The sequence below is a fragment of the Panthera uncia genome (assembly GCF_023721935.1).
Source record: "Panthera uncia isolate 11264 chromosome C1 unlocalized genomic scaffold, Puncia_PCG_1.0 HiC_scaffold_3, whole genome shotgun sequence".
Classification (NCBI taxonomy): Eukaryota; Metazoa; Chordata; class Mammalia; order Carnivora; family Felidae; genus Panthera; species Panthera uncia.
The window spans coordinates 47,278,485-47,305,951 of NW_026057584.1; the positions used below are offsets into that span (position 1 = coordinate 47,278,485).

The window sequence follows — 27,467 nt, forward strand, 5'->3', positions numbered from 1 at the left end:
GAGTGTATTATGCTAAACGAAATAAGTCAGAGAAAGACAAACACCATATGATTTCACTCATCATGTGGAATTTAAGAAACAGGACAAATGAACATACGGGATGGGGAAAAAAAGAAATGAACCACGAGAGAACTGAGGGTTGATGGAGGGAGGTGGGTGGGGCATGGGCTAGATAGGTGATACATATTAAGGAGGGCACTTGTCCAAAAAAAAGGAATGTCTTCTTGCCCATGGTTCCAGTCTCTGTGCTTTAATAAAATTACTTTTCTGCATTAACAAAAGAAAAAAAAAAAAAAAAAAGAGGGCACTTGTTATGACAAGCACTGGGTGTTGTAAGTGATAAATCACTGACTTCTACTCCTGAAACCAATATTGCACTATATGTTAAATAACCAGAATTTAAATAAAAGTTTAAAAAGAATATAAACCCTGGGGCAAAAACCTCCATGTCACAGCTACTGCGCAGCAAATTCCAACATATTATTCTATTTCTCATAGAAAAGCTCAGTTTCAGTTCTACACACAAGTATGATGACTCTTACTTACGTATGCAATTGAATCAGATACAAAAATAGAAGTACAAGAATAAACCTGTTGGCAGCCTAAGTTTCTTGTCAAAGCCTCTGAAATATTATTGAAATACTATTGGCTCACTTTAATGTTTTCCTATGCTTTTATTTTTGCCTCTGGATAAGTTCTGAGAGTCAATTTTGCATTCACTCTTCTGATCTTCAACTATCAAAGGGAAGAGAAGATGAAAAGATGGACAGGCTTTTGAAAACTGTTAGCACTACTCAACTCTGTTCAGGAAGTATGAGCAGTAAGTGACATCTCACATTATGCATTTAAGAATCTGAAACTTAAAAAAAAATCTGTTATTTTCATTTGAATTCAAATAAACTGGCAGAGTTCTAGACAGCATAGAAAGCTCCTATTAAATTTCAATAGGGTGACATATGCTAACTAACTTGAATGTAAATTAAACAAGAATTAAAAAAAAATAAACCTAAAAAAATTTGAATAGGTTCAATTTCCAATTACATACAGCTAAGTAAAGGTAGACAAAATAAAGACTAATGATGCTTAAGTAACAGGCTTTATTGTTGTCAATCATATCTCTTAACTTTAAAATGTTAATTGGCTAAATTCATTCAGGAAAACTTAAATTACAATTTTGCTGTTTCTACTCTTTGAATGGCATGTTTCTGGGTGGGGGGGAAGGGGTAGTGATAAATATTTACCATTGTCACTATCTCCTCCACATACTAGGTTTCTTCTAATTAAAATTTCCAGATATGGGAGCACCTGGGTGGCTCAGTCAGTTAAGCATCTAACTTTGGCTCAGGTCATGATCTCACAGTTTGTGAGTTCAAACGCCACATCAGGCTCTGTCCTGACAGCTCAGAGCCTGGAGCCTGCTTCAGATTCTGTCTCCCTCTCTCTCTGCCCCTCCCCCGCTCATATTTTTCTCTCTCTCTCAAAAATAAACATTAATCTTTAGAAATGACCTGAAAACTGTCTTTTGAAGATTTGAATACTATCAAAAAAATGATTTGAAGAAATGTTTTTTCAAACATAATAAAAAAAATTCTAGAGTGCATTTCTGTAGCACTTCCAATTTTCCATGAAAAATTTCAGAGTGCTTGCTAAAACCACACAGCATTTTGGTATGGCTTATTTATTATTATTATATTATTATTATTATTATATTGATATTCAAGCCTTTGAAAATTCAAACTCAATTATTTGCAAACAACAGAATACTATCTGATATTCTTCTCTTCAACAAATGTTTACCTTATTTCATCTTGTATTTCTTTGAATAATTGTGTTTACATAAACTGTGGGGTGGGGTGTGAGGGGACAAAGACATGTGAACAGGGTAAGTTTGGTTCTTCTAATTTTGGGAATTTTATCATAGTTTACTCCTTAATAGAAATAGCTGATTGAAATTAATTGCTAAGTGTCTGGTGATATTCTTCAAATTTGAAATATGGGGGCATGGAACTGTGCTTTTTCAAATGTTATAGTTAGCATTAATGTATTTCATTTAAAGTGAATTTATCAGGTGGAATTCATCATGCTTATTTGTAATAATCAAGTACGACGTTCTCATACCCAGTTTTAGAAACCTTAAACGATTTCTTTCTTCCTTTTACATGCACATGACACATGTAAAAGATCAAGTGTATTTATGCTCTTGCCCAGATGAAACCTTTTGACTTCATGCAAATGAATTAAGAAAATTGATCCTAAACCATTTCCCTTGTTTTTAAAGAATATTGTTTGTACAGTAACATGCTATATATGGATATACGGTTCTTTTTTTTAAGTGTTTATTTTTGAGAGAGAGATGGAGTGCAAGTTGGGGAGCAGCAGAGAGAGGGAGAGACATAGAATCTGAAGGAGGCTCCAGGCTCTAAGCTCGAACCCACCCAACTACAAGATCATGACTTGAGCCAAAGTCAGGCACTTAACCAACCGACTGAGCCACCCAGGCACCCCCATAGAATTCTATGACTAGCAAGTTATAAAACTACTTGTTCCAGTGAATGTCTTCCCAGTCTTCTAAATACTATTTTCTTATAAATAAGTCACCTGTGTTGATAGTTCCTTATCAATTTTAATAGTGATTCTACTGGCTTTTTAAATAAAGTGTATCTACTTTTATCCTTCATATGGTGTTGACTTTTATACATATCATCAATCTGAAACCACATGGGTAATAAACCTACAAATTAAATAATTTTTTAGTTACCTCTAATGTTGAATGATCAATAATTAAAAAGAATTCTTTGCTGCCAAAAATCTTCTTGGGAGAGGAGAGGGGTAAGATGGGTGTCAGGGATGAATGGGGTCTCCTGTATATAAGCCATTTCACACATCTAAGGGTTCTTGAAGGCTGCATATTAAATAGTTGAGGCTTTACCCTTCCCATTAAAAGACTGAGCTGGGCAAAAAAATGTAGAAGACCAAGCAAGTAATTAACAAATGGCAATGATTAGCGCAAACTAGATTATATCCTAATTCTTTTTGGTCCTACTTTTTTTATTGAAGATAAATAGGCTGCAGCTATTAGCAATTAATTTCCACCCTCCAGGGGTGGAAGATAGATCTGGAGTATAAAAGAGGTTAATTAAATATTTACTTTTCCTCCCATGATGGGTAATCAGTGCAAGAGATATAGAAATAGCTAATAATTCTTAGCATATTAGAAGAAAATGATCCATGGAGTGAGCCACCAATGTAGTTGGCTAATCTAGCTTGAATACAACTGAATGGGTGACAGCTGGTATAGTTATACATTGTCTCCACAAATTAACTGGCTTCTCACTCATGTTAATTCACAAAATTATGAAATGGATATAGTTACTACGGTCTTTACTTTCTTTCTTTTTAAGTCTTTATTTTCATTATCTATTCAATACTGAGTAAAATTTCAAGGATGAACATTCCTACTAATGCAATGGATTCTACTTCTTCTACACAGAACTTTTCTAAGTGAAATACACACAATATATACAATAATGCACAAACATGAAGTGATCTACACAATTAGTGTATTATACGCTACACTTTTTAAAATTTTTAAACTTTTTTTTCATTTTTGAGAGACGGGAGGGTGGGGGGGGCAGAAAGGGAGACACAGAATCTGAAGCAGGCTCCAGACTCTGAGCTGTCAGCACAGAGCCTGACGCAGGGCTCGAACTCATAAACCATGAGATCACGACCTGAGTTGAAGTTGGACACTTAACCGACTGAGCCACCCAGGTGCCCTTATACACTGTACTTTTAAATTGAGGGGTCTCCATTACTCAAGTACTTTCAATGATGCATTCTTTGATACTACATTTCTATACATGCTACAGACAAATTTACTCAAAATGAATAATTATTAAATATGGAAACACCATAAAATTCTTAAAATATGTAGAGTAGTAAAGGTGGTAAGATGACCTTTGTCACTGAAATGCAGATCCTTAAGACTAAGATAAAAAAAGAGATAATTTCAAGGATTCACAGGTAGAAATCTGCACATGTAGAATGAAACTGATGTATGTTCCTTTGAAAACATTAGTATTCCCTAGAGATTAACTACCAAAGAAATGGTAAATAGGATAAAAAGAGTGAGGGCTGATGAAATCTCCTAGGTTAAGGAGAAAATGAGAAGTTGTTACATTTGGGAAAAGAATCTCATTTTATAGACTATAAGGAAATAAGTGCAAAGCCATAGTTCCCCTTCTGAGGAAGGCTTAACATTGTTAAGTTCTGAATGTTTAAACCACAAATCTTTTATTTATTTATTTTTTTTTTGAGAGAGAGACAGAGAGCACGAGTTGGGGAGGGGAGGTAGACAGAGGATCCAAAGTGGGCTCCACGCTGACAGCAGAGAACCCAAAGTGAGCCTGAACTCGTGAACCGTGAGATCATGACCTGAGCCAAAGTCAGAAGCTCAGCTGACTGAGCCACCCAGGAGTCCCATAAACCACAAACTTTTAAAATGAAGCTTCGTCATATAACTGAAATTAGATTACAGAGATGTACTGTTAATCATGGGATATACATAACGATTTGTAAGAAAAAACTACTTAGTGCAAATGGGTTTGAAAAGAGGAGCCATTTTCACATTTACTGTACCAATATAAGGTAACTGTACTGTGAACAATACAAAACTCTACCTACTGGCCTCTGAAATATGGTATTTTAGAAGCGGATTTAATTTTGTACTTTTTCTCATATTAAAATACTTTTGCGTTCTCTGAACAGTTTTTATTGTATTTATAATGGAAGAAACCTAAGGGCAAGATAGATGAAGACCACCTTAGATGTAAGGAACTGTAGATATCAAAAATTGCCTCCACTGTAGCATCATCTCTTTGACTCACTTATTAAAGAAAATGTGGGTTTTCAAAATCATGTTTGCTGTAAAACAGTATTTATTTATTTAATGTTTATTTATTTATTTTGAGAGAAAGTGTGTGTGTGCATGCACGATCGGGGGTGGGGCAGAGAGCGAGAGAGGGAATCCTAAGCAGGCTCTGAGCTGTCAGAGCAAAGCCTGATGCAGCGCTTGATCTTGCTGAACTGTGAGATCATGAGATCATGACCTGAGCCAAAACCAAGAGTCCGTACACTTAGACTGAGCCACCCAGGTGCCCCAAGCTAGTAATACTTTATACCATATACATTAAACATACACACAAACGCCTTACAGTCTAAAGTAAATGGACCAAAGGTAGGGTCTAAGGTAAATATAATTATTCAGAAAAGTGTTAGATGGGTTCAAAAAACAAAAAGATTGCTTGGGTTATAGCTTTAGAAAGATTTAAGCTCTTTGGATTATTTTGAAAATGTTTCATTATTAAAATAGTAATTACTAACATTTAAAACTTTTGTATAAAGAATGAAACAAATCTTTCATAGATAAAAACTTTAAAACTCAAGCAGTCTTTTTATATGCAGAGTATTTCAGTATACTTTCATTGCATATGGAAAATAAACTTGGCTCATGTTCTACATCTGAAAAGTGTCAGTACTAGTACTGAATTGATAGAAAGTCTATTTCATTATCAACTTTGATATCATTTGACAAGATTTATAATAATCTTTTCTTAGGTTTTACAATTAAGAAGCACTTTAACTGCTATAGGCAGATGAAGAAACTAAGATTCCGATTTAAAAATCATACAATTTATCTGAGGCAAATATGAGATTAGGGCTCAGGTCACCCGACATGTTAATACTATGTTATCTTGATAACTTTAAAATCCATTTATACTTGCAGATAACAAAAGCAGCACTGTATTAATATTTGAAAATAAAGTGACAGAAAGGTGTTAACTAGTACAAATCTGTCATTTGCAAATTATGTCCATTTAAAATGTATCACCCTTGGGGCGCCTGGGTGGTTCAACTTCGGCTCAGGTCATGATCTCATGGTTTGTGGGTTTGAGCCCTGCATAGGGACAACTCAGAGCCTGGACAGCTCAGAGCCTGGAACCTGCTTCAGATTCTGTGTCTCCCTGTCTCTCTGCTCCTCCCCCCACTCACACTCTGTCTCTCAAAAATAAACATCAAAAAAAATTATTTTAAAGTATCACCCTAATTTTTCATGGGAACTCAATGACAAAGACCCTCAGCTCAGTTTTTTGGTGGATTTGTTTACATGCTTTCATAGTAATCAAACTTCAGTATATACTACTGTAATATCAGCCATCTCCACAATGATGCTAAGCAGTTTTTAGTTCAACTGTAGGGTGATATTTAATTAGGCTGGTATCTATCAATTCAGGAAATTAGACTTTCCTGTAGCATTACCTACAGTCTCTTCTTAAGGCCAAATTCATAACAGTTTACTAAACTCATAGTAGTACTGTCAGTATTCTACACAAGTCCATATCCAGTTTAGAGAATCCTTAAATGTCTGTTCCTTCTGTAGTAACTATACGAGATAATATTTAATTAAAATCCTTAAGCTAGAGGTTTTAAGAAAATATTCATATAAAAACTTAAAAAAAAAAAGGACCATATTTGGATTTTAATGTATGATGGACTTTATTTACAACTTTATTGGCAAAAAAGAAGAGGGAAACATTTAAAACAGTTTAACACAGGGCATTGCAGCTGATTCTGTCAGGTTAAAGAAGTTTCCTTTTATATGTCCATCTAATTGTCCCAAGATATACAATACTGAATCTGCATATGCAGTTTCCTTTATGAAATACAGTGCTCATATTTTAAAGGCAGTCTTCAAAACATATAAATACAAAGAAAACGAAATCACTCATTAAAAACTGCATTAAATGAAAGGTATTTTAAATTTAAATTTATGTTGTTCTTATAATACATGCCCAATGAAAATCAAAAGCTGGAAAAGCAGTTACACTTCCTACTTGAATGGACAGTTACAACAATCATTTTCTGCAATGACCATTATATTTTCAATTTATCATGAACTACTCTGAACTTACTATGAGATGTAGCCAAAGTCAGAAGACAAGACGTAGGGAGAATATTCCTTTTTGGGAGGAGAGTAAGCCCTCCAGAATCAGCATGGGAAATAAACATCCTGTTGAAGAATTCTAGGTGGAAAAAAATTACTGTAGTCAATTTCAACTCATGCCGAGCTGGCTTAATTTTTTCAGACTTGTTTGGTGTCATTCTTCTAAATCAAGTGTGTTTAATTCTTCTTCTAGTTCATCCAAATCTTCCCCAGTAAAAAGATTTTCATCAACAGGAACAGCATCAATGGCTCCATTTTCCTGTCCCTCCCCTTCGTTGTCCTCTTCCAAATCACTTCTTTCACCATTTTCAGCCCTACCTCCGGAAGCTTCACTTAATTTGTTTTCTAAAAATAAATATTGAAATCAGTAAGGCCCAGAAACAAAAAACACTATTCCATTAGCAATTGATAGTCACAGACTTGATACTACATTTCTTTTCCTTTTTTCATGAAAGCCTTCCCTAAGATTACTCCACCAAGACCTGATCTTTCTTTTTCTAAGCTTATTTGTGACAATTACCTAGACCTAGTGTAAGGTATGTCTTGTACTATAGACATTTAACTGCTTAACAGTCTATACATTTGAGAACAAGATTTACCTTATACAATTTTGTTTCCTACCTGACCTAGCAATTAGGTTTTAAATGGTCAACTTCCACATATTTTATTTGAATAAATAATTATGGAATCAAAAAATGTTTTAAGCAGCTACTTAGCTTTTGGTTGGGATAACAGTAGTTAAATCACACCAGTTGTAATGGTGCAAATACATGTGAATCCAAAAACATTTCATCCTGTCATCAAGCTGTGAAAAAAGAACCTAGACTAGGGCTATGCAGCTACTTTTCCTTACAAGCTCGAAAAGACTGAGAAAACAAAAATGCAGTCTTTTTGTGTTCGTGACACCAATATTTACACAAAGATAATTTTTAATAGCCTAATGTAGATTTTAGCTATTTCAAACATCTCTGATCACAAAAATCTTAGGGATTATAGCCTCGGAAGTTCTTACAATCATACCTACTGTCACCAAAGTCCTACTTGTAAAAGGAGCAAATCGGTCTCCATACTGGCATTAAGATAATATTGTCTTACAGCACTTGGATCTCAGGAAGGCAAGCCAGTTTTTCAAGTTATAACTTGTATTCCTTTATTGTAAAAATAAGTTTTAGTTTTGCTCTCTCAACCTTTGCCTTGATTAGTATTCTTCCTACCTTTTTCTCTCATACTAACCATGCTGAACTTTCACTTCTCTTCAAACTCTTCAGTCATGGCACTATTACATATGTGCTTATTTTTCTCCTCATTCCTCTTATCATCGCAGTCCTGATGAAAACTGGCACCCTGTTCCTACAACTTCTTCCCTAACAGCAACTGAAGAATTATTTCCAGTTCTCATCCTACTTGATTTTTCTGAAACTTCTTTCTTAATTTTCCTCTGTCCTTCTCAGTGTCTTTCCTAAGCTTTCCCTCTTTTGACTACTCCAGAACACTGAGATTTGCAGTGTGTTCTAGAATGTTTTCATATCATGAAATCCCAAACTGATTACCTACATCTCCAAACTCATTTCTGTCCCCTTCTAGTTTCAGTTAATGGCTTCAATATCCACCCAGTCACCCATTTCTACAGCTTCCACTATTCACTATTTCTATATACAGTCAAACCACACATTTATGTTGCCAGTCTGGTCCCTGCAGGCATCCAAGTTTGCCAGTGTGGTCTAAACTACCCCCTTCCCTCTTTAGACAGAATCCTAGTTCTTCAAATTACACACAAGTTAACTTACTTACCATCCTTTTCTGAAGTATACGTGCTGAATCTTTCAAGACTGGCTACAGTAATACCTGTCTCATCTACATCTCTTGGGATATACAGGCTTAAATCTATGTCATTTACACTCACTGAATCATCAACCTTAAAAACACAGAAAAGAAAGTTGTTACTTAGGAGGACAGTTTTCATAAATTACTTGCCTTTTACCTCTGACATTTATCTTAGTGAAACAAAATTTTCACTAATGCCAAGTGAAAACAAATGATTGACAACTGTCAAAATTCATTCCTTTTTCTAAACTTGAGAAAAAGAAAAACAATGCCATATTTCAAGCTTCTTCCTCTGACATATAGAATATGATGTTTTTATTTTCAACTCAAAGACAGAAGTCAGAATTTTATACCATACCAAGAATGAATAGTCAGCTACGTTTGCCTATAACTAAATGATTCTGCAGTTGTCTCCTGCTTCCTACTCTGTACTTTCTTTTTCAGTATAAAATATTAGAAAACAAACAAATCTTTTTTTTCTTTTAGAGGGAAAATAAAACACATACTTTTTACAGCTAATACATACAGGTACTTAACTATACCAGTCACTGTTCTAATTTATTAAGAATTATAATTTTATTAATCCATTTAATTCTCACAAGTACCTTGCATGTCTCTATTATAGAAGAGTGTGGAGACCAATAGTATAGGTGATTTCTCAGGTTAGAGTCAGGATCTGAACCAATGTCCCAGCGTTGCTACTCTTAACCATGTTACTCTGTTACTTTCTATTGGCTCTCTCCATCAACATGAGCAGAAGTGCCAAAGCTTCCTCTTACCTCATCACCACCTGTTCCCTGGGTGTAACGGGTATCATCTGCTTCCTCATCATCATCATCAACCAGTTCAGGACGAAATTCAAACACTTCACGACCACTAATCTATTCAGGTACACAAACATATCGACTCAGGGCAAATTTCAAACATTTCTTGGTTACTGATTTCAGACATACACATGATTAAGTTACAATAAATTCTTGCATGGCACAGAAATTATAAAATGAAAGAAAGAATAAAGAATCTATTCGGGTGAGTTTGGGACATACCACTAATGCTTTCCCTGCTTTGAAGTCTGCTTTTCTTCTTTCCATATCTTGCTCAAGTTTATCAATCTTTTCTTGTCTTTTTCTTTTCTTCCATGCAAGAAAAGATTCTAGAGTGATTTTGGTAACATTTGGACCTAGGGCAGAACGCTGCAAAGAGAAAAGAGTTGTTTTTTATTTCCCACCAAATCACCTTTAATAGTATTTAAGAGTTTTCTCTTAATGCAAGTAAGTCTTTACCTGTGACTAAGACATCAAATTTAGAATAAATTGATTCATTTTCATTTTATGTAGCAATGAGCAAAACGAGTGTCCAGAGAGACATTTTTTTAATGTTTATTTTGAGAAACATTAATGTTTATTTTTTTTAACGTTTATTTTGAGAAAGCACAAGCATGCGTGCGGGCGAGGGAGGAACAAAGAGAGGAAGACAGAATCTCAAGAAGGCTCCATGCTGTAAACGCAGAGTCTGATGCAGGGCTCGATCTCACAAACTCTAAGATCACGACCTAAGCTGAAATCAAGAGCTGGATGCTCAGCCGACTGAGCCACCCAGGTGCCCCAGAAAAACAAACACTTCTATATGCAGTAAAATATATTATCCTGAGCTGGATTTCTTTTCAAAATTGAAAGTGAGGAAAACTTGTCAGGAGAAATTGTTTTAACATAAATTAACTGATGAAAACAAAAAAATATGAAAAACACTATGACAATACCCAGGTTTCATTTGTGTTCCTCAGGAGATGAGGAAAAAAACTAAGCAAAAACATCATCTCCTCAGAGCCAATAATCAAGTAATAAATGTATGGAAAAATAATACTTGCTGACCATCTGCCAGGTATTTGGTACTGAATGCTTTATACACATATGCTACCACATTGATCCCCACAAATAAGCGAACAGAAAGAGACTGGAAATTTACCAAAGGTTAACAGCTAATATGTTGTAGAACTAGGATACAAACATTCTCAAATATACCTGACTCTGAAGTCTGTATTTTCTATTATAGCATATTGCCTCCTGTGAGACACTAAACAATATGACCATTTAAGAACAAATATATATAATCCCAACCTTAGACATTTATACAACTTATTTAGGTTATCCAAAAGAAGGGAAAACTGGATATAATTTGAAATATCCAACCCTAAATCTAGAATTTCCAATAATCTCAACATTTTCCTGTCACTCCCAAAAGCCATATCTAACTCAGTAGCCGTGTCTACTATTTCATGGAGTAAACCTCTTTTGTGCTGAGCCAGAAATGAATAGCGGAAGATTCTCTTCAATGAGACATATTCCCCTCTATCAACAGAGTGAGTGCTTTGAGTCCAGGAATGATGAAAAAACATGAACTGAAAAACTGTAGAAGTTGTCTCCTTTAACACATTTGATTAGTAAAATAGCTAAAGAATAAGACATCAGGAAAAACATCTAAAACTTCAAGTTCAATCTGAATATTATTTTAATGAATATACTAGTATATCAATCTTATAGAAAGAATTTATTTGATAAGCCAACAGCATTAGAAGTTATTTTATAATCCCAAAATTAATGTCATGATGGGCTAACGATTATGGCTAGGTTTACATTTTAGACATACAAAAAAAACTAAATAAAAAGTAAGGCAACTTTGGGAAAAGGTCTCTTTCCCTTTCATAACATGCTAATGCCCCCAAGTGGTAAATATTATAATTTCCCAATAAATACTGCTTTAGTTTCATAGCATGAGAAAATTCTAGTTACCTCTCTTTCAATTAGATCTTCTAATGAAATTTCATCTTCTTTCTCTTCTTTTTTTTTATCTTTTTTCAATACAAATCCAGGAGGAAGTGCATGACGATACATGCAAATATCACCACCTCCAGGGCATACCCAAAACCAGCCGTATTTGTTGTTTTCAATAGCTTCAAGGAAATGCTTGCACACCTATAGAGACAATAATATTCACAAGTAGTGGCTCAGTGTAGTCCATTTCCAAGGTAAATGCTGAAGTTTATGGAACAAGTACATTCTTATTCACATCCTTATGCTACTCACTTATGTACAGAGCACACTTTGTGCAGAAATGTACATATAATCTTAAAATTTTTAATACAATGGCAAACTCCCTTTAGAGAGGATCTACATAAAATTTTCAACACTGTTCCAAATTCTGAATTATACAAAAGGACATGTCTCAGTTTAGCCTTTGTAAATATACACCCAGTCTGATTTTTAAAGAAGTGAAAAAATATAAATGGTTATAAAAAACTAAAACCAATGATTTTGTTTTGGCTTGATCCTTCTTAAAAACTAATTACGTGCAATAATGATACATTATTTGAATTATCTGAAATTATAGGCAATTTCTCACATCTATGAAGAGAGAAAGGAAGCAAAGTACAAAAGGAACAACAAAGGATACAACTGCATTGAAGCCTCATGTAATAAACTTCAGAAATAAGAAAAACTGACTAACAAACAATACTCTTTTCCCGAAAAAATACAACAGATATAAGTTAAACTAGTATTCAGAAATTTTCTAGCACACCACAGTTTTTCACCATAACCTCCCTACAGATAAATATGTGGACATGAATGGAAGGTCTGAGAAACAGGCACCGATTTTTAAAAGTACATTTCCTGGAATACTAGAGCCATTACCTACCCAAAGCTCATTTTGCAATTCATGTCACAACATTTTCAACCTTCTTGATTTAAAGTCTACCTACCACTAAAACAGAGTGTTTATTAATTCTCCTTCCATTCATTTTGCACAAAAAATAAGGAAAGAATTCTTATCTGAATATGTAATTGTATTCATCCATATTTGATAGAAAGTAAAATCACCTCAAAAAATGGTATTTGAAGACTTTAGTCACATGGTTTTCAAAGGTTACTTTTGAATTAAGAATCTAATTTTATAGAACTTACACTTGTAAATTCCAAAAACAAAGCTTGATGCACTTTATCTTTATCAAAAGATCCAATAATTTAAAAAATAATCCAGTAGAAAATGGCAGCAAATACCTTGCCACATAATTCTCCCTAATGATAAATATCACAGCAACTCAATTCAAGAAAAGGACATACTATTTGAGTTTTTGGTTTTTTCTTTTCCGCCTCACCGTGCTTCTTGTTCACTACTTCTTCCAGTTTTTTCTCATCCCAATTATCCATAGTATCTAAATAAAAAGAGATATGAAAACTAAATACTATAATTTTATCTACTGTTTCCAAAACATATTGCATATCTCCTTAAACAGGAAAACTGTATCATAAGACTTATGACCTAACACATTTTCTTTAAATTATGCCATAGGTAGGAATAAACAGTGTTATGAAATTATTCACCAAAATCCTACGTAGTTTAGACAAGTAAGAAGGTGGTACTGGAAGAGAGGGTGAGAAAAATTCAAAATTCATTTAATCAAGGACATAATGCTATAAATTCAGACTTTATGGAAAATAATTTTATCTATCTATCTATCTATCTATCTATCCATCCATCCATCCATCCAAACACAGCCCTCATAAAGACCAAAATATTCTTCAAGTACTAAATATCTTGGTAACAACCAAAAGATAGTTTTAAGAAAAGGTCTTAAAAAAATACCTTTTTCAAGTTCTTCATCTCTTGCATCAATGTAAACACTTCGCTTCTCACACTTTCTCTCCAGAGTCAAGTCATGAGAGAACTTACATTTATCTCCTTTAGTACACTGTCCTTGCTTAAAAAATGCACACACCACAGACTTGGGATCTGCACCTATGTCAAATGGCACACGATATTTGTATTACAATCTGCCAGATCACAAAGTATAGCTTCTATCTGAGATATAATTACTGTTGGTGAACTGGTTATTTTTCTATTCACTGATGTGAGAGGAAAATACCACTTACAAGTGACTGTTAAGACATTTCTTTAAAGTCCCTTCTACAGCATTTCATATCTGCATTTGTTTCTTTTATTCTTACCGTTCTTACTCTCATTTCCAGGGGTGAGAAACCAAACAAACTCCTACACATTCCATAGTCATTGTCTAGTTGGAGTCAATGAAGCAGAGGCAAAAGAGAAATATACACAGAGGTATACTGCCAAGAGTTCAGAACTTACAATTTATAGAACCATAGGTTTGCCTTGGCCACCACCAAAGAATGGATATTATAAATCAATTAGTGGACGGTCTAATCCTTAATTTTGCCTTAAGTGGGGGGCTAGTAGCTGGAGTTATAGTTGTACAATCACATAGCTGAGCAGATAAACAAAGGGCTCATAAAAAAGTCACTGATACAGATTTTGACAAAGGAAGGATCACTTCCATAGCAGACACATTGGCTTATAATCTGAAGAAAATAGACATTAAAACAAATTGACTTTTTTTTTTAATTGAAGTATAGTTGATAACACAATGTTACATTAGTTTCAGGAGTACAACCCAGCGATTTGACAAGTCTGTATGCTATGCTCACCACAAGTATAGCTGCCATCTGTCACCATGCAACACTATTACAATACCACTGACTACACTCCCTATGTTGTACCTGTTATCTCCATGACTTATTCATTCCATAAGTGGAAGCCTGTACCTCCCACTCCCCTTCACCCTTTTGCCCATCGCCCCCCAGTCCCTTTCCCTCTAGCAACCATCAGTTTGTTCTCTGTAATTTATGGGTCTGTTTCTGCTATTTTTTTTTTGTCTGTGTATTCATAAAATAAATTATGAGTTTTTAACCATGAATATTTGATTTGATATTATTGATATTGATATTTGATATTATTTGATAAAAATAATACCCTCACATTTAAAGTTTACCTTTACTTATTTTTTGAGCAGCAACTACAGGTTTGAACAGCTCATTTAGTTCTTGCAATTCTTTCTTCTTGTCATCTTTCTTCAACTTCTTTTCAGCTTCACTTTGTGCTACCTATAATATTCCCAGGTATAATATGTAATTTGATTTCATATAATAAAATTGTTTTCACTATACAATAGTACATTATAGCATCACTAACATAACAAAACATTCACACATGTACACGTACATAGTCCTTACCTCTTAGTATCAGTGTTACAATGGCTTTTCGGTATATATTAAATAGTGTGGTTAAACTTTTAAACGAAACTGCGAGATTTTATATCAGTTGACTTTTAAAAAAATTTATAAATGGTACCATGCCAAGTAAAAAGCATATTCAAAAGCTTACAGCAATAAGCATTTATTAAGCATTTGCTACATGCCCAGCTTTTTTAGTAAATGGTTCTCACCTGGGATTTTCTTCTTATGACAACCACCCACTCCCCAGAAACATGTGGGTGCGTTTTGAAGATCAGAAATGCCAACATTAGGAAATGCGCAGTCCCACACAATAAAGAACTGTACCACCCAAAATACCTACAGTACCCTTGTGGGAAAACACTGAGCTAGGTCAATGTGGGAGATTAAACAAAACAAATATGACATATGACACAGTCCCAGGCACACGATTTACATACCTAATATGATTAGAGGATTCATCCAAATATTTATATGTCAGGTCCTATGTTAGATGACAGGGAATACAAAGATGAAAAGATAAAGATGCTTATTTAAAGAAGCTCAGAATTTAGTGGGAAGACAGACATGTCAACAACTATAATATAATATGTGGTTCTCTGGGAACAAGGAATGCCTACCTACATGCCTATAAAAATCAGACTGAACTAATACTTTATGGATGAATTCTTCTGATGAGCAAGGAAAGGAATGCAGAGAGAGCCAGCCAATGCAAAGATACAGGCACCAGAAGGAACAGGGTATGAGAAACATCAATGAAAAGTTTGGACTGTATCAGTAGGTGACAGGGAAAATTCAAAGGCTTAAAGTAAGTCAATGACATAATCAGACAGTGTTTTATAAAGATCACAATGGCAACTGTGTGAAAAGTGGACTAGAAGGAGCCAAAGAATGGCAAGGAAAATTAGGAGGCTAATGCAACTGCTGTAGGCAAGAAAACACAAGAGCTTAACATAGACATTAGTAGCAAGGATGCAGAAAAGATGAGAGAAGTGAGAGAGAGAGCTCTTAAAGAGGCAGAACTGACACTACTAAGTGACTGACTAGATATAAAATGTAAGCGAGAGGGCGGAGTCTAGAATTATCACATTTATGGTTAGTGCTGTTAAACGAGACAGGGAATACAAGAGGAACAGGTTTCAGGGTAGAAATTAGAGATGAGCTCAGTTTTAGACATACTGAGTACGAGATGCTTACAGAGCATCTGGATAGAGCTAATACTCAGAAGGCAAGTGGACATGGATCTTGGTATCTGGAGAGAGGGTCTGCTTTAAAATAAAAATTTTAGAAACAGCTTATAGATAATTAAAACTTTAGGGTGTATGAGATAGGACAGCATAAAGAAGTGACAAGGAAAAAAAAGTGACAAGAGCACAGTTCCCTGAAGAATACCAATATTAAATGAGGCAAAAGAACCTTAAAAAGCCTACAAAAGGGTCCAAGAAACATCAAAGAAATAGATAGAAATCCAGCGCAAAGAAGTATTCATGGAAGAATAAATTTTAGGAAGGGAATAACTAAATGCTAGGTTAAAGACATCCCAAATCCTGACTTTGATGATGTGATGGGATGTGTTTAAACAGAAAAATTGTAAACCATTTTTTAAAAAGAAAAAATTTAAGTCATTTTATCTTAATGAAAATATCTTTTGCTCACTAGGCACATGTCTAACATTTATGGGGCCTAGAGCAAGACTACAACGGAGGCTTCATAAACCATTTTTATAAGTTAGAATATTTGTAAGTTAGAAATCAAGCTAATGCGAAACAAAGTATGGTTTATACCTATGTTTAAGAAATATACCTTGTGACCTGGAAGGACAGGTTCAAATTTAAAATGCTCAGGTTCCATGGAGTTCTACACTGGAGCATGGCAGTAAAGCAACAGTCAACGCCTTCCTCGTCCTCCTCTTCCCACCCTGAATTTCATCCCATCATGTGAGTGCATGAAGGTGGAAGGTATGGGGTAGGATATGGTGTGGATTCAGGCTCTGCCCACACTCCTAGCACACACCCTTCTTTTGTCATACATGTGTCACTGAAGTGAACACACACCCTACCTTTGACTACTTCAGGCATATTGGCAGCACAGGATACTCTAAGATAAACATGGGTAACATGACCTCTGTAGGTCCTGAACTATTGTGGAGAGAGATGGTGCAAATTCCCTTGACCTCACTGACTCCTTGCTTGTGGGAGAGCTATGTCTGGAGGCAAAAGAGTAGGGTCATCCTCTGCAACACAAGGCCTACAGTAGGGTGCCTATTGCCTGGCTCTAACAGCAGGACTGCTGCTCATTTCACAGATAAAAGCCCAGGTACCCAAGAAATTATCAAAAAATATAATCCTGAATGTACTACGAATCCTAATTACCACCACCACGAATGCTATGACTTTCTCAGGTCTATGAAATATAAAATTACCAGTCAATATACTTCCCACAAGTGAAAATATGGAGAGCAGAATAGGATTGAAAAAAGGGATAAGGGAAGAAAAGTGAATTATTTCCACACACCTGTATTACACCAGAAGATTTATGTTATGTTCTCATTTAACCACCATAGGAACCTTACAAGGGTAAGTGCCCTTCCACTGTACACATTAAGACCAGTGTTGCTAAATAACTTGAGATCATATAACAAAGAAGATAGGGGAATTCATACCCAAATTGATCTGACTCCAAGATCTCAGCATGAATTTTTATTAAACCAGGCTACTAAATTAGCACCATGGAAGATTAATAGTTTTTGGCTGTGCCTCTATGTTGGAGGCACTAATTTAAAGAGATAATCTGAGTGACAGAAATTTGTTTCAGATTGGGATCACAAATATATATTCTGATATCACAGATGAAAAGAAAAGTATTTCCAAAAGTTAAGAAAAAGGACAGAGTGGTGAAAAAAGTACATTTTAAAAGTATAGATGCAGGTCTGTAAAATCTTAAATTCAAGAAAGTGAAAGATTTAAATAACTTGAAGAAAAGGGACTAACTTTTTTTGAATGCACTGCCAATAGATAAAATTATTTCAAAATCATATGGAAGAATAAATGCCTAAGGTAGCCAAGAAAAATATAAAAGGAGTAACATCTGGGGGAAAGGACTCCCTTTAATATCTAATAGAATATGTTAGTAGGCCACAAGAATCAAAATCAATGTGACACTAGTTTATGGACATATAATAAATAGAACATAAAAGAGAATCCAGAAATGGATCCTAACATATTTGAGACTTTACTATATGTCAATAGTAGTATCTCAATTCAGTGGTAAATGATGCTGGTATGAGTGGCTATTCATTTGAAAGAAAATTAACTTTGTGACATAAAAATTTATGACAAATTATAGACTGTAAGAAAACATACATGATCTAGTAGTGCAGATTATTTAAAAAATCCAGACGTATCTAACAATACAAAAAGTGAAAATTGTTGTATAGCAAATATAACAGAAACATCACAAATTATCTGTAATGCAGACATAAAGTGTCTCTCATAACTGACAAGAAAAAGACATCCAGAAAAGTAAAGGATATGAATAGACAAGTCAGAAAAGTACAAACCCAGACAGTCAACAACCATATGAAAAGATACTCAAACAAAACAAAAACATACCAAACCAAAACAAAAGATACTCAAACTCCCAGTAGTGAGGGAAACAAAATAAAAATGAGATCTCATTTTATACTTACCAGATTGGAAAACCTTAAAAAGAACTTTAGTATCTATAACTCATGTACTGAAAATGAAAATGTGAAGTATTACAATCTCTACAGAAAGGGACATAATTTATTAAATTAGAAATCCATTTCCTTTGGAAAAAAAAATGAAATCCATTTCCCTTGATCTAGAAATGTGTCATAGATAATTTACGCCACAGGAAAAAAAAAGCACAAATGCCTATAAGAACACATGTACAAGGATACTTCTCGCAGAATTGTTCTTAGTGTCAAAACGCTGGAAACAAAGAGATCATTTATAAATAGCTGAAACAGATGGATATAGTACATCCACATCCTAGAACAGTACGCAGCCATTAGAATAAATTAGAGCTATATCAAAATGGCTTGGAGGAATATCTAAGAAGTATTGCTGAGTAACAAAGGGAAGATGCAGAAAAGTTTTAGAGGAGGATTACATTTTGAAATACAATTACCATGCCAAATACTTTTATCTGTAACAGACACCTTATTACATTCATATGAAGAAAATGCAGAAATTTAAGTTATTTACCTGACGTGGATTTTGTTGACCAAACTTAACTTGGTGAGTGACAGCCTTGATAAATTTCTGTTGCTTTGCTCCTTTCTTATTCTTTAGACCAAAAGTTTTATCCTGAATGAAAAAGAGTACAGAAATAACTTAGCAATTTATATTATTTTTTATCTGTTTTTTTCAGTCATATCTAAAAGTCATTCTTTCATTTAATTATTGGTAAGAAAACTATTCCTTCTTATGCTATATAGACATGCAAAACGCTAAAACATCAAGTCAAGGCAACATATGACCCAGGATTCTTTACAATTCAATACATACTTATCATTACTAAAACCTGTTACTCTATGATGCTTTTTCCAAAGTCTGTTTCTGAATATAAATTCTGGATGTGCAGAATTGTGATACATGACAAGATGACCTACAGTCAAGTAAGTTTAGGAAAATGTTTGGTTAACAGTATTTTTAATTCTTAAGCGTACAATATCTTAGAGCCTTTACCAGAAGGGATATAGTTAGGAGCAATTCCACATCTTATTTTACCTCAGAATGCATTCTTCTCAGAGTATCCTACAGGATTGTGTAGTACTGAACACATTTTGGGAAATACTGCATAAGATACATTAAGTTCTGCACTGTTTTGTTCTGTTTTGGTAAGTTATCTTTTCGAAACAACTTTTTTTAAGTTTATTTTTAGTAATCTCTACACCCAATGTGGGGCTCAAACTAACAACCCCACAATCAAGAGCTGCATGCTGAGCCAGCCAGGAGACCTTCAAAACAGTTAAATCTATAGAACTCAAATTACTGAAACGTACACATTCCTAGCTGTTGTTAATATGGAAATACTAAAATTGAGGTATACCTAACTAAAAGCGATACCTTATTTAAATTTGGAATATTAATATAGTAATTTGTGAAAGCTATTAATATGATAGCAGCTATCACATATGGAATGCTTATTATGTGCAAGGCACTAATGATCTTTGGCTATCTATTCATAAGCATCTAGTACAAAAACATTCAGAAGCCACTCTACAAGTTTGAGTGTGTATTTGAGTAGGTATAAGCTAAGGAATGCCATGGAGTGCCAGAAACCACCAGAATCTTGGAAGACCCAAGAAAAGATGTTTTCCTAGAGCTTTGAGAGGGAGTATGACCCTGTTTACACCTTGATTTTAGACTTCTAGCTTCCACATCTGTGAGAAAATAAGTTTCTGTTGTTTTAAGTCACCCAGTTTGTGGCAATTTGTCACAGCAGCCCTAGGAAACTAATACAGGAGGCTTGCTGTGTGGGTTCCATCCTTAGATGAATGGGTGGCAAGGCTATCAGGAAATCACCAAATACTGGTATCTGAAGTCTGTTTTTTTTAAATGGCTTTTCTGTTTCTCAGAAGGATCCTCTGCCTAGGAGTGCATTAAGCCTGACTAAAGATCTTGAGAAGAGAGCAGGTGAGAGAGAGTGTCTCTTAGCTCATTTCACTGCACAGACTCCTTTCAGTCTCATATTTTAACCACCCCCACTCCTACTCTCCCCTCCACCTCCTTTGTGCCTAGAGTTCCAGAAACAGAGGCTTCTTGATTTATTCCACCCGATTTCTCACTGGGAAAATTATCTGGCTTAGTCTTCGTAGATAAGAACCATCAGCTACTTCTAAGACTTGTAACCCTCAGTTTCCAGCCTCTCATCTTCTGCATTAACCAGTGCCTCCCATTATTGAGTTTTTCCAGAATTCTGCAGAGCAAATCCACTTGGTTCTTAATGACACAATCCTAGGTGGCAGTCAGGCCTGAATGCTCTGTTCTACTGAGCCAGTTACCCACTTATCCATACACTACCAAACTTTGTAGGTTGAGGTTGAAATAGAAGTTTAATTTGTTTTAGTGTTTATTTTTTAGAGAGAGAGAAAGAGTGAGAAAGCGCATGCAAGTGGGGAAGGGGCAGAGAGAGAGAGGGAGACACAGGATCTCAAGCAGGTTCTACACTCAGGGCAGAGAGCCCGAAGCAGACCTGAACTCACAAGCCATGAGGATCGTGACCTGAGCCAAAGTTGAACACTTAAACAATTGAGCCACCCAGGTACCCCTAGATGTTTAATTTTAAAATGGAGTTTGCATTCTTTCTCATTCTCGGTTATGGGTGGGTTTGAAAAAGGAAGAAGAGGCAAAAAGGTCTTTACTTTTGAAAGGGACCTGAGACCCTCTGAGAGGAATTTAGTCTGAAATAAATGGGACTATTTTGAAGCCTTTACTTTGGTATTATTTCTGAGGAAAGGGACAAGATAATAGGAAGAAAGTATTATAGGTAAAGAATACCTATGTGGACAAGTTGGAAAACAACAACAGTATTGATAGGATTAGTATGTGAAGACATTCCAACACAACATAACTTTGCAGAATCTTAGAATCAATAAAATAGATCAATGTTCTTAAGACTACAAGTTGAAGAGGGGTTTAGTTCTACAAAGTTCTCTTTTTATTCATTCATCACATCTATATCCATCCATATATCAAAATTTCACTTTCCCCTACTTAAATTTCTATTCTCGTGTTTTAATATCCCATATTACAAAATTCTACATGAATTTTCTATAACCTATGTATATATAAAAAAAAGATAGAAGGTGGGGAGCCTGAGTGGCTCAATTGGTTAAGTGTCCGACTTCGGCTCAGGTCATGATCTCATGGTTCTTGAGTTCAAGCCTCGCATTGGGCTCTGTGCTGACAGCTCGGAGCCTGGAGCCCGCTTCAGATTCTGTGTCTCCCTCTACCTGCTCTCTGCAGCTTGCACTCTGTCTCTTGCATTGTCGCAAAAATAAAAAACATTAAAAAAAATTTTTTTTTAAAAAGAAGGTACATACAAGCTGAAATTGAGTTTTTTTATGGCTGGTTTTCCTTGTTTTTAGGTAAGAAAATTTAACATTCAATTCAGTAAGAAGAAAAGATGGTCAAGTATAACGTGACATATGAAGAGAGGTGAGGACATACATCAACTAGTGTGAAATGCCATACTTTCCTTTCACAAAAAGTGAGCTCTCATGGGGGGCAGGGAAGATGGAAAACCCTAGATAAAAAGAAATCAGTATCAAAAGTGCAACAGCATCTACATATGCCTTGCCAGAGAAAAGCATAACTGGAGTTCAAACCATGCCCCAAACGTTAACGACAGAAAATGAACAAACTATGAATAAACAAGGCCAAATATCAAGGCAGATACTGACATATAAAGATTTAGGAAAGACAAAAGTCCTCTAAGGGGACTTGACCAGCTAGAAAGAAGTACTCATGACAACAGATTCTGGTGGAGGTATATAAGCTCCAGATCCCTGAAGAAAAACAGTTTTTCAGGTTTAATTACACTGCTTTAGCACATAATTAACCAGCCTAAAAGAGATAATGAATGAGTTGTGTTTTTAAAGTCTCTAATTAGGTTGGAGCTCAGAAATTATTTTTTCTACGGAGACAGGGGACACATCCATTTAGCATTCACGAAACCTAAACACCTCAATAATATTTTACTGAATCCTCTTAACGATTCTATGATGTACTATTATCTCACTCTGTAAATGTGGATACTGAAGCTCAGAAATCTTCAATAATTCTTCTTAAGTCAGACTGTATAGTGTGACGATTTATGAGCTCTGGAGTCAGACTGCCAAAGTTCTAATCTCAAACAAAACTGGGCAAATTACCTTCTTTGCCACAGTTTTCTTATTTATAAAGTGGGTCTCACTCTAACCTCTTAGGATTGTTATGAAAGTTAAAAGATTCACTATAAAGAAGTCGTATAGCACACTGGTTAACAGGACTCTGCAGCCAGACCTACAGGGTTGAAATCCTGGCTCTGCCAATGGCCAGTTTAGTAACCTTGGGCAAATTGCTTAATCTCTGTTCCTGTTTCCTCAATTATAAAAAGGGTAATAATACTTATCTTACTGAGAGAATTAAAGAAGCTGCATAAGTTTATCACTTGTAGATGGCTGTCTTCTCTCCTTTCTCCAACACATCGATAACTATGTCTGGCTCAGTAAGAGTTAACTATTAAGTGACACAGATGAAATGTGAACCAAGGTATATTTGACTCCAAGCAAAGTCTTTGTTCTTCCCACTGTGAAAAACTATTTCCCAGAGAAACCTAATTAGGTTATTGTGCAGGTTGGTACAAAAAAAGCTTTCTGAATACCACATTGTTGATCTGGGAAATCAACAACACCTAGTGAAAATAGAATGGTTTATAATCTGGAATACTTTAAAAGGACTTTCTCCCTTTTTCTTGAATTTAGGACAAACACTTACCTGAAGATTATCCTGGATTTGGGGGTCTGGGGGATATGAGACAGGAAGACTGGAGGTTACAATCAAATCCAAATCATGGTTAAAATAAAACAAATAGTCCTTACTGGATCAATAAGGCCCCAAAAGTTAGGTTATAAGGAAGGAACAGTGTGTGTAGATGTCTGTGTGCGTGTTTCAGATTTGGGAAACTGAATACAAAGGAGTTTAGAAAACAGGTAGTATTTCTTAAAAAAGGATGGCTCCCTGAGGATCCACAGCCTTAACATTCAGTGAACTCCAGACTTCATTTAAAACTAACCCTTTCTGGGGCACCTGGGTGGCTCAGTTGGTTAAGCATCTGACTTTGGCTCAGGTCATGACTTCAAGGTTCATGGCTTAGAGTCCTGCATCGGGCTTTGTGCTAACAGCTCAGAGCCTGGAGCCTGCTTCAGATTCTGTGTCTCCCTCTCTCTGCTCCTCCCCTGCTCACACTCTGTGTGTCTCTCTCTCAAAAATAAATAAACATTAAAAAAAACTGAGCGTTCTTCCCTTTCCCACCTTATTATATATTCATGCTTCTTTTACAGCCAGCCTCCACTCCTTAAACAAGATATCTGAAAAAAGGAAGGGGTTGGGAAAGCAGATACTGACTAGTGCTCCAAGATAACTGCGGTCTACCTTTTGGGTCACTAGAGTAAGTAGAGGCTAGCACTGTTTTATTTCATTAATTGGTCACGTTCACCCACCGCCCCCCCCCCCCACGTACTTACTGTCTAATGTATTTTTGTTGTCCATTCATACAAGAGATATTCTGCAGCTGGTTAATCTAGCTTCAAGTAATCAACAGTTGACTTGGACTTAAGTTTTTCATTGGCAACCAATCATTTCTCTTCCTCTATCCTTCACACATCTAGATCCCATCTCTATACGTGTCTTATTACTACTTCCTTGCTGCTACAAGTCCTTGGCTGGATGTCCTTTATTTACTTGTCCCAAACACAAAGATTATTTCTCTCTTTCCATAATCAAACCCTTTATTTCTCAAAGCTGACTTCAGTTTATTAAATGTTAGCTATAAGAAAGCAAATGCTATATGCCATTTGGGACAACTGCATGAACGTCTAACAGAACTATAACCTTTTCAATATACTCATTTCAGAAAAAAAATACCTATTAATCCAAATGAATTCATAAATTTTGGGAGGTTTAAAGAAGGAAAGAAAAAATGTAGGCAACAGAAAGAAATTATTTCAAGTGACAGAAAGTAAGCCCTGTACAGACTGTATAGGTCAGTCTGATTATTTCTCCTAACTAGTTCTTATTTATAATACTAATAAATAATAGTAGCTGCCATTTATTGGGTATGTATCATATGTCAGGTATTTTACATGTCATCTCATTTAACCCATGAATCATATAACTCTGTAATACAGAAATTCACTCCATTTTGCTGATGAGAGGTACATCAGTTTTAGCTCTGGATAATCAATTTTTATCCTTAACCCCATGCACTAACCATCAAGACATGCTAGGGCTTTAGCAAAGTTAAAAAAAAAAAAAAGGCACCTATTATAGTATTTAACAAGAAGGAATATATTATTTCCTAACTAGGCTGGGTAACAGAATTTTCTCTATAAATCTAGTTTACAACAAATGATAAAACTTAACACTAATTCACAGTATTGTTGTACCTCTCGAGTGGTAGTAAATATCCATGCAACACACTTCCATCTGCAAAACCTTACATCCATTAAAATAAAAAAAATTTTTAAAAAGGTGCTCATCATTTATGATAAATGGGAGTGGGGGGGACAGGCTAAGTTCACCACTCTGTTAGGGTATTTTTTTGTCAGTTAAAGAATGAAAGAATGCAACTGTCTTAATTTTGTTTTTTTCTTTGGCTAAGTCTTCATTAATGAAACTAAGGCTGCTTCCTCTTTACCTTAAGAATAACCTTGTACAAGATGAACAAAGCCATTATCGACATTCTTAGTCGATAAATACTATCAATGACTTTCATTCACAATTACTTAAAACAAAAATACGCCTACCAATTACAAATGAAACAAGTAACTTCATAGAGTTAAAGCTCAATAATGCATGAGGTACTTTGTCAGGTAACATTTAATTTCTTATCTACAAGGAAATTTCACTTTGTATCATGTTAATTCATTTTCAGTAAAGAAAACTGACAAGTAAAATGTCATCCCTAAAATATCCTTGGTTTACACAGCACTGAATGCTAGCAGATCACCATTCCCAGGGATCCACTTAAGTGCCAGTAGTCCAGATTGTTCAAAACGATAATACTAGACACAGATGTGAAGATGACAGTCTGCCTTTAAAGTTCTGGCTATGTTGGGGCGCCTGGGTGGCTTGGTCGGTTAAGCGTTCGACTTCGGCTCAGGTCATGATCTCACGGTCCGTGAGTTCGAGCCCCGCGTCGGGCTCTGTGCTGACAGCTCAGAGCCTGGAGCCTGCTTCCGATTCTGTGTCTCCCTCTCTCTCTGACCCTCCCCCATTCATGCTCTGTCTCTCTCGGTCTCAAAAATAAATAAACGTTAAAAAAATTTTTTTAAATTAAAAAAATTAAAGTTCTGGCTATGTTGCTTCCTCACAGTTCTAAATAGTACAAATTGGCAATTAGAATACAGGTTCTGCTTCAGAATTGGAACTTGGCCAAGATTACTAGAATTCTTTATAGGCAGGTTAAACCAGCAACCTTAAAAATTATGTGAAAAGAAACAAACACAAGTACTGATTAAGTTTATACTATGCAGCCCTGAGCGCTTTCATTGCTATTTTTCACGGCTGTAAATACCAAATATTAAAAATAGTAAACATTTATAAATAAACTTATCATTTCAAAACACCCAACAGGCATTTTGGTCGGGCTGTAGTAAAAAGTAACGATTCCACAAAGACTGTCCATTATTCCGGTACACCACACGCAGAAAAATGGTCATGTTTTTTTCCAATTACATCCAAAGCTCAGGAAGAACTACTTAAAACTCACTGATGGTTCACTCTCTTCAGAAACTCACTAGCAGTCGTTGGAAGGCAAATACAACACATTCAAGAACGTCAACAGTATTCTCTGCCATTAAAGAGCTATATAGGTTCAGTGCGCTAAATGAATATATGTAATAAATTCAGATACGACACAACACAGCTAGTGACATTGAAACGTAATCTCTTCAAGCACTGTCGATGTAATTTACAACGTATATATCAAGAGCTACGTACAAATCGGTGGGCTGCGACCTTAAAGAAACCTACACTCTCTATGCAACTTGTACCAGTTTAGAAATGGATCGGAAAACCACGAAATGGTAATTTGTTGGCTCGAAAGAAGTAACTAGTACTCCTAAGTGTTAGGTAAAAAAACACAAAGCTCGTCCTGAGCCGGCCTGCTAGAAGGAGTCTAGCCCGACCCCATTCAGCGTACTTTTTAAAAACACAAGCCTAGAAACGTCTTCAATTTTAAGGACTGGAGAAGGACAAAATCCCTGGAGCGGGCACTGGAGTGGGGGTGCCCTCTTGAACCGGGGTCGGCGAAGGCGGGCGTGTGGGCGGAGAAGCAAAGCAAAGGCTGGGTGCGGGGGCGCCAGCCAGCGTCACTATAGCGATGAGAGGTAGCGAGCTTCATCACGGGGCTGGAGAAGGGGCAGTGGGCTACACAGAGCCAAACAGAGGGACACGTCGCCCCGGAGGACGCGAGCAGGAGCCATGGAGCGGGGGACCAGGAGGCTGCTTCCCTGAGGGCTCGCAGCATGAGTGGGGGAGGGGGGGTGGGTACTCACTTCAATAATCTTCTCCTTCTTTTTCTGCTCCGCCTTTTTGCTGCCCCCGGCCTGAGCCTGTTTCTTGGGGGGCATTGCGGAGAGAGGTGGCACCGGCCAGACTTAAGCGCAGCTGGACACCGTCAGGGGATCTGGCCCCGCGGCAGGAGGAAGAGGACACGGGCCTCCGTCGCCGCCGCACCGCACGGAAAGCGAGGCACTCACTCACCACAGAAATGCGGCCTTTGCGACAGGTCGGTGCCGCAGAGCATGGTGGGTAGCGAAGAGC

General features: G+C 36.0%; 1 protein-coding gene across 2 annotated transcripts; it reads right to left on the reverse strand.

Moving 5' to 3' along the window:
• Positions 1 to 274: 274 nt before the first annotated feature.
• ZC3H15 (zinc finger CCCH-type containing 15) lies at positions 275 to 27,467 on the reverse strand. 2 transcript variants are annotated; one of them, XR_007454335.1, is made up of 11 exons: positions 27,200 to 27,467; positions 19,140 to 19,241; positions 14,670 to 14,781; positions 13,469 to 13,621; positions 12,946 to 13,037; positions 11,617 to 11,799; positions 9,874 to 10,020; positions 9,607 to 9,708; positions 8,795 to 8,918; positions 6,972 to 7,348; positions 275 to 2,950 (listed from the first exon to the last, which is right to left on the reverse strand). XR_007454335.1 is itself a non-coding variant. In XM_049615377.1 (10 exons), exons 1-10 carry the CDS (start codon positions 27,272 to 27,274, stop codon positions 7,158 to 7,160), a joined length of 1,281 nt encoding a protein of 426 aa, XP_049471334.1. In that variant the 5' UTR covers positions 27,275 to 27,467; the 3' UTR covers positions 6,571 to 7,157. The 2 variants fall into 2 exon arrangements, 1 of the variants encoding a protein (XP_049471334.1); XM_049615377.1 differs by lacking the exon at positions 275 to 2,950 and having other exon boundaries at positions 6,571 to 7,348.

Coding starts and splice junctions, on each gene's coding strand:
- ZC3H15 (XM_049615377.1), bottom strand. CDS start 27,274: ATGCCCCCCAAGAAACAGGCTCAGGCCGGGGGCAGCAAAAAGGCGGAG. Junction 13,622..14,669: donor TGCTCAAAAAATAAGTAAAG/GTAAACTTTAAA, acceptor CATTTGACATAG/GTGCAGATCCCAAGTCTGTG. Junction 8,919..9,606: donor AGGGAACAGGTGGTGATGAG/GTAAGAGGAAGC, acceptor TGTGTTTTTAAG/GTTGATGATTCAGTGAGTGT.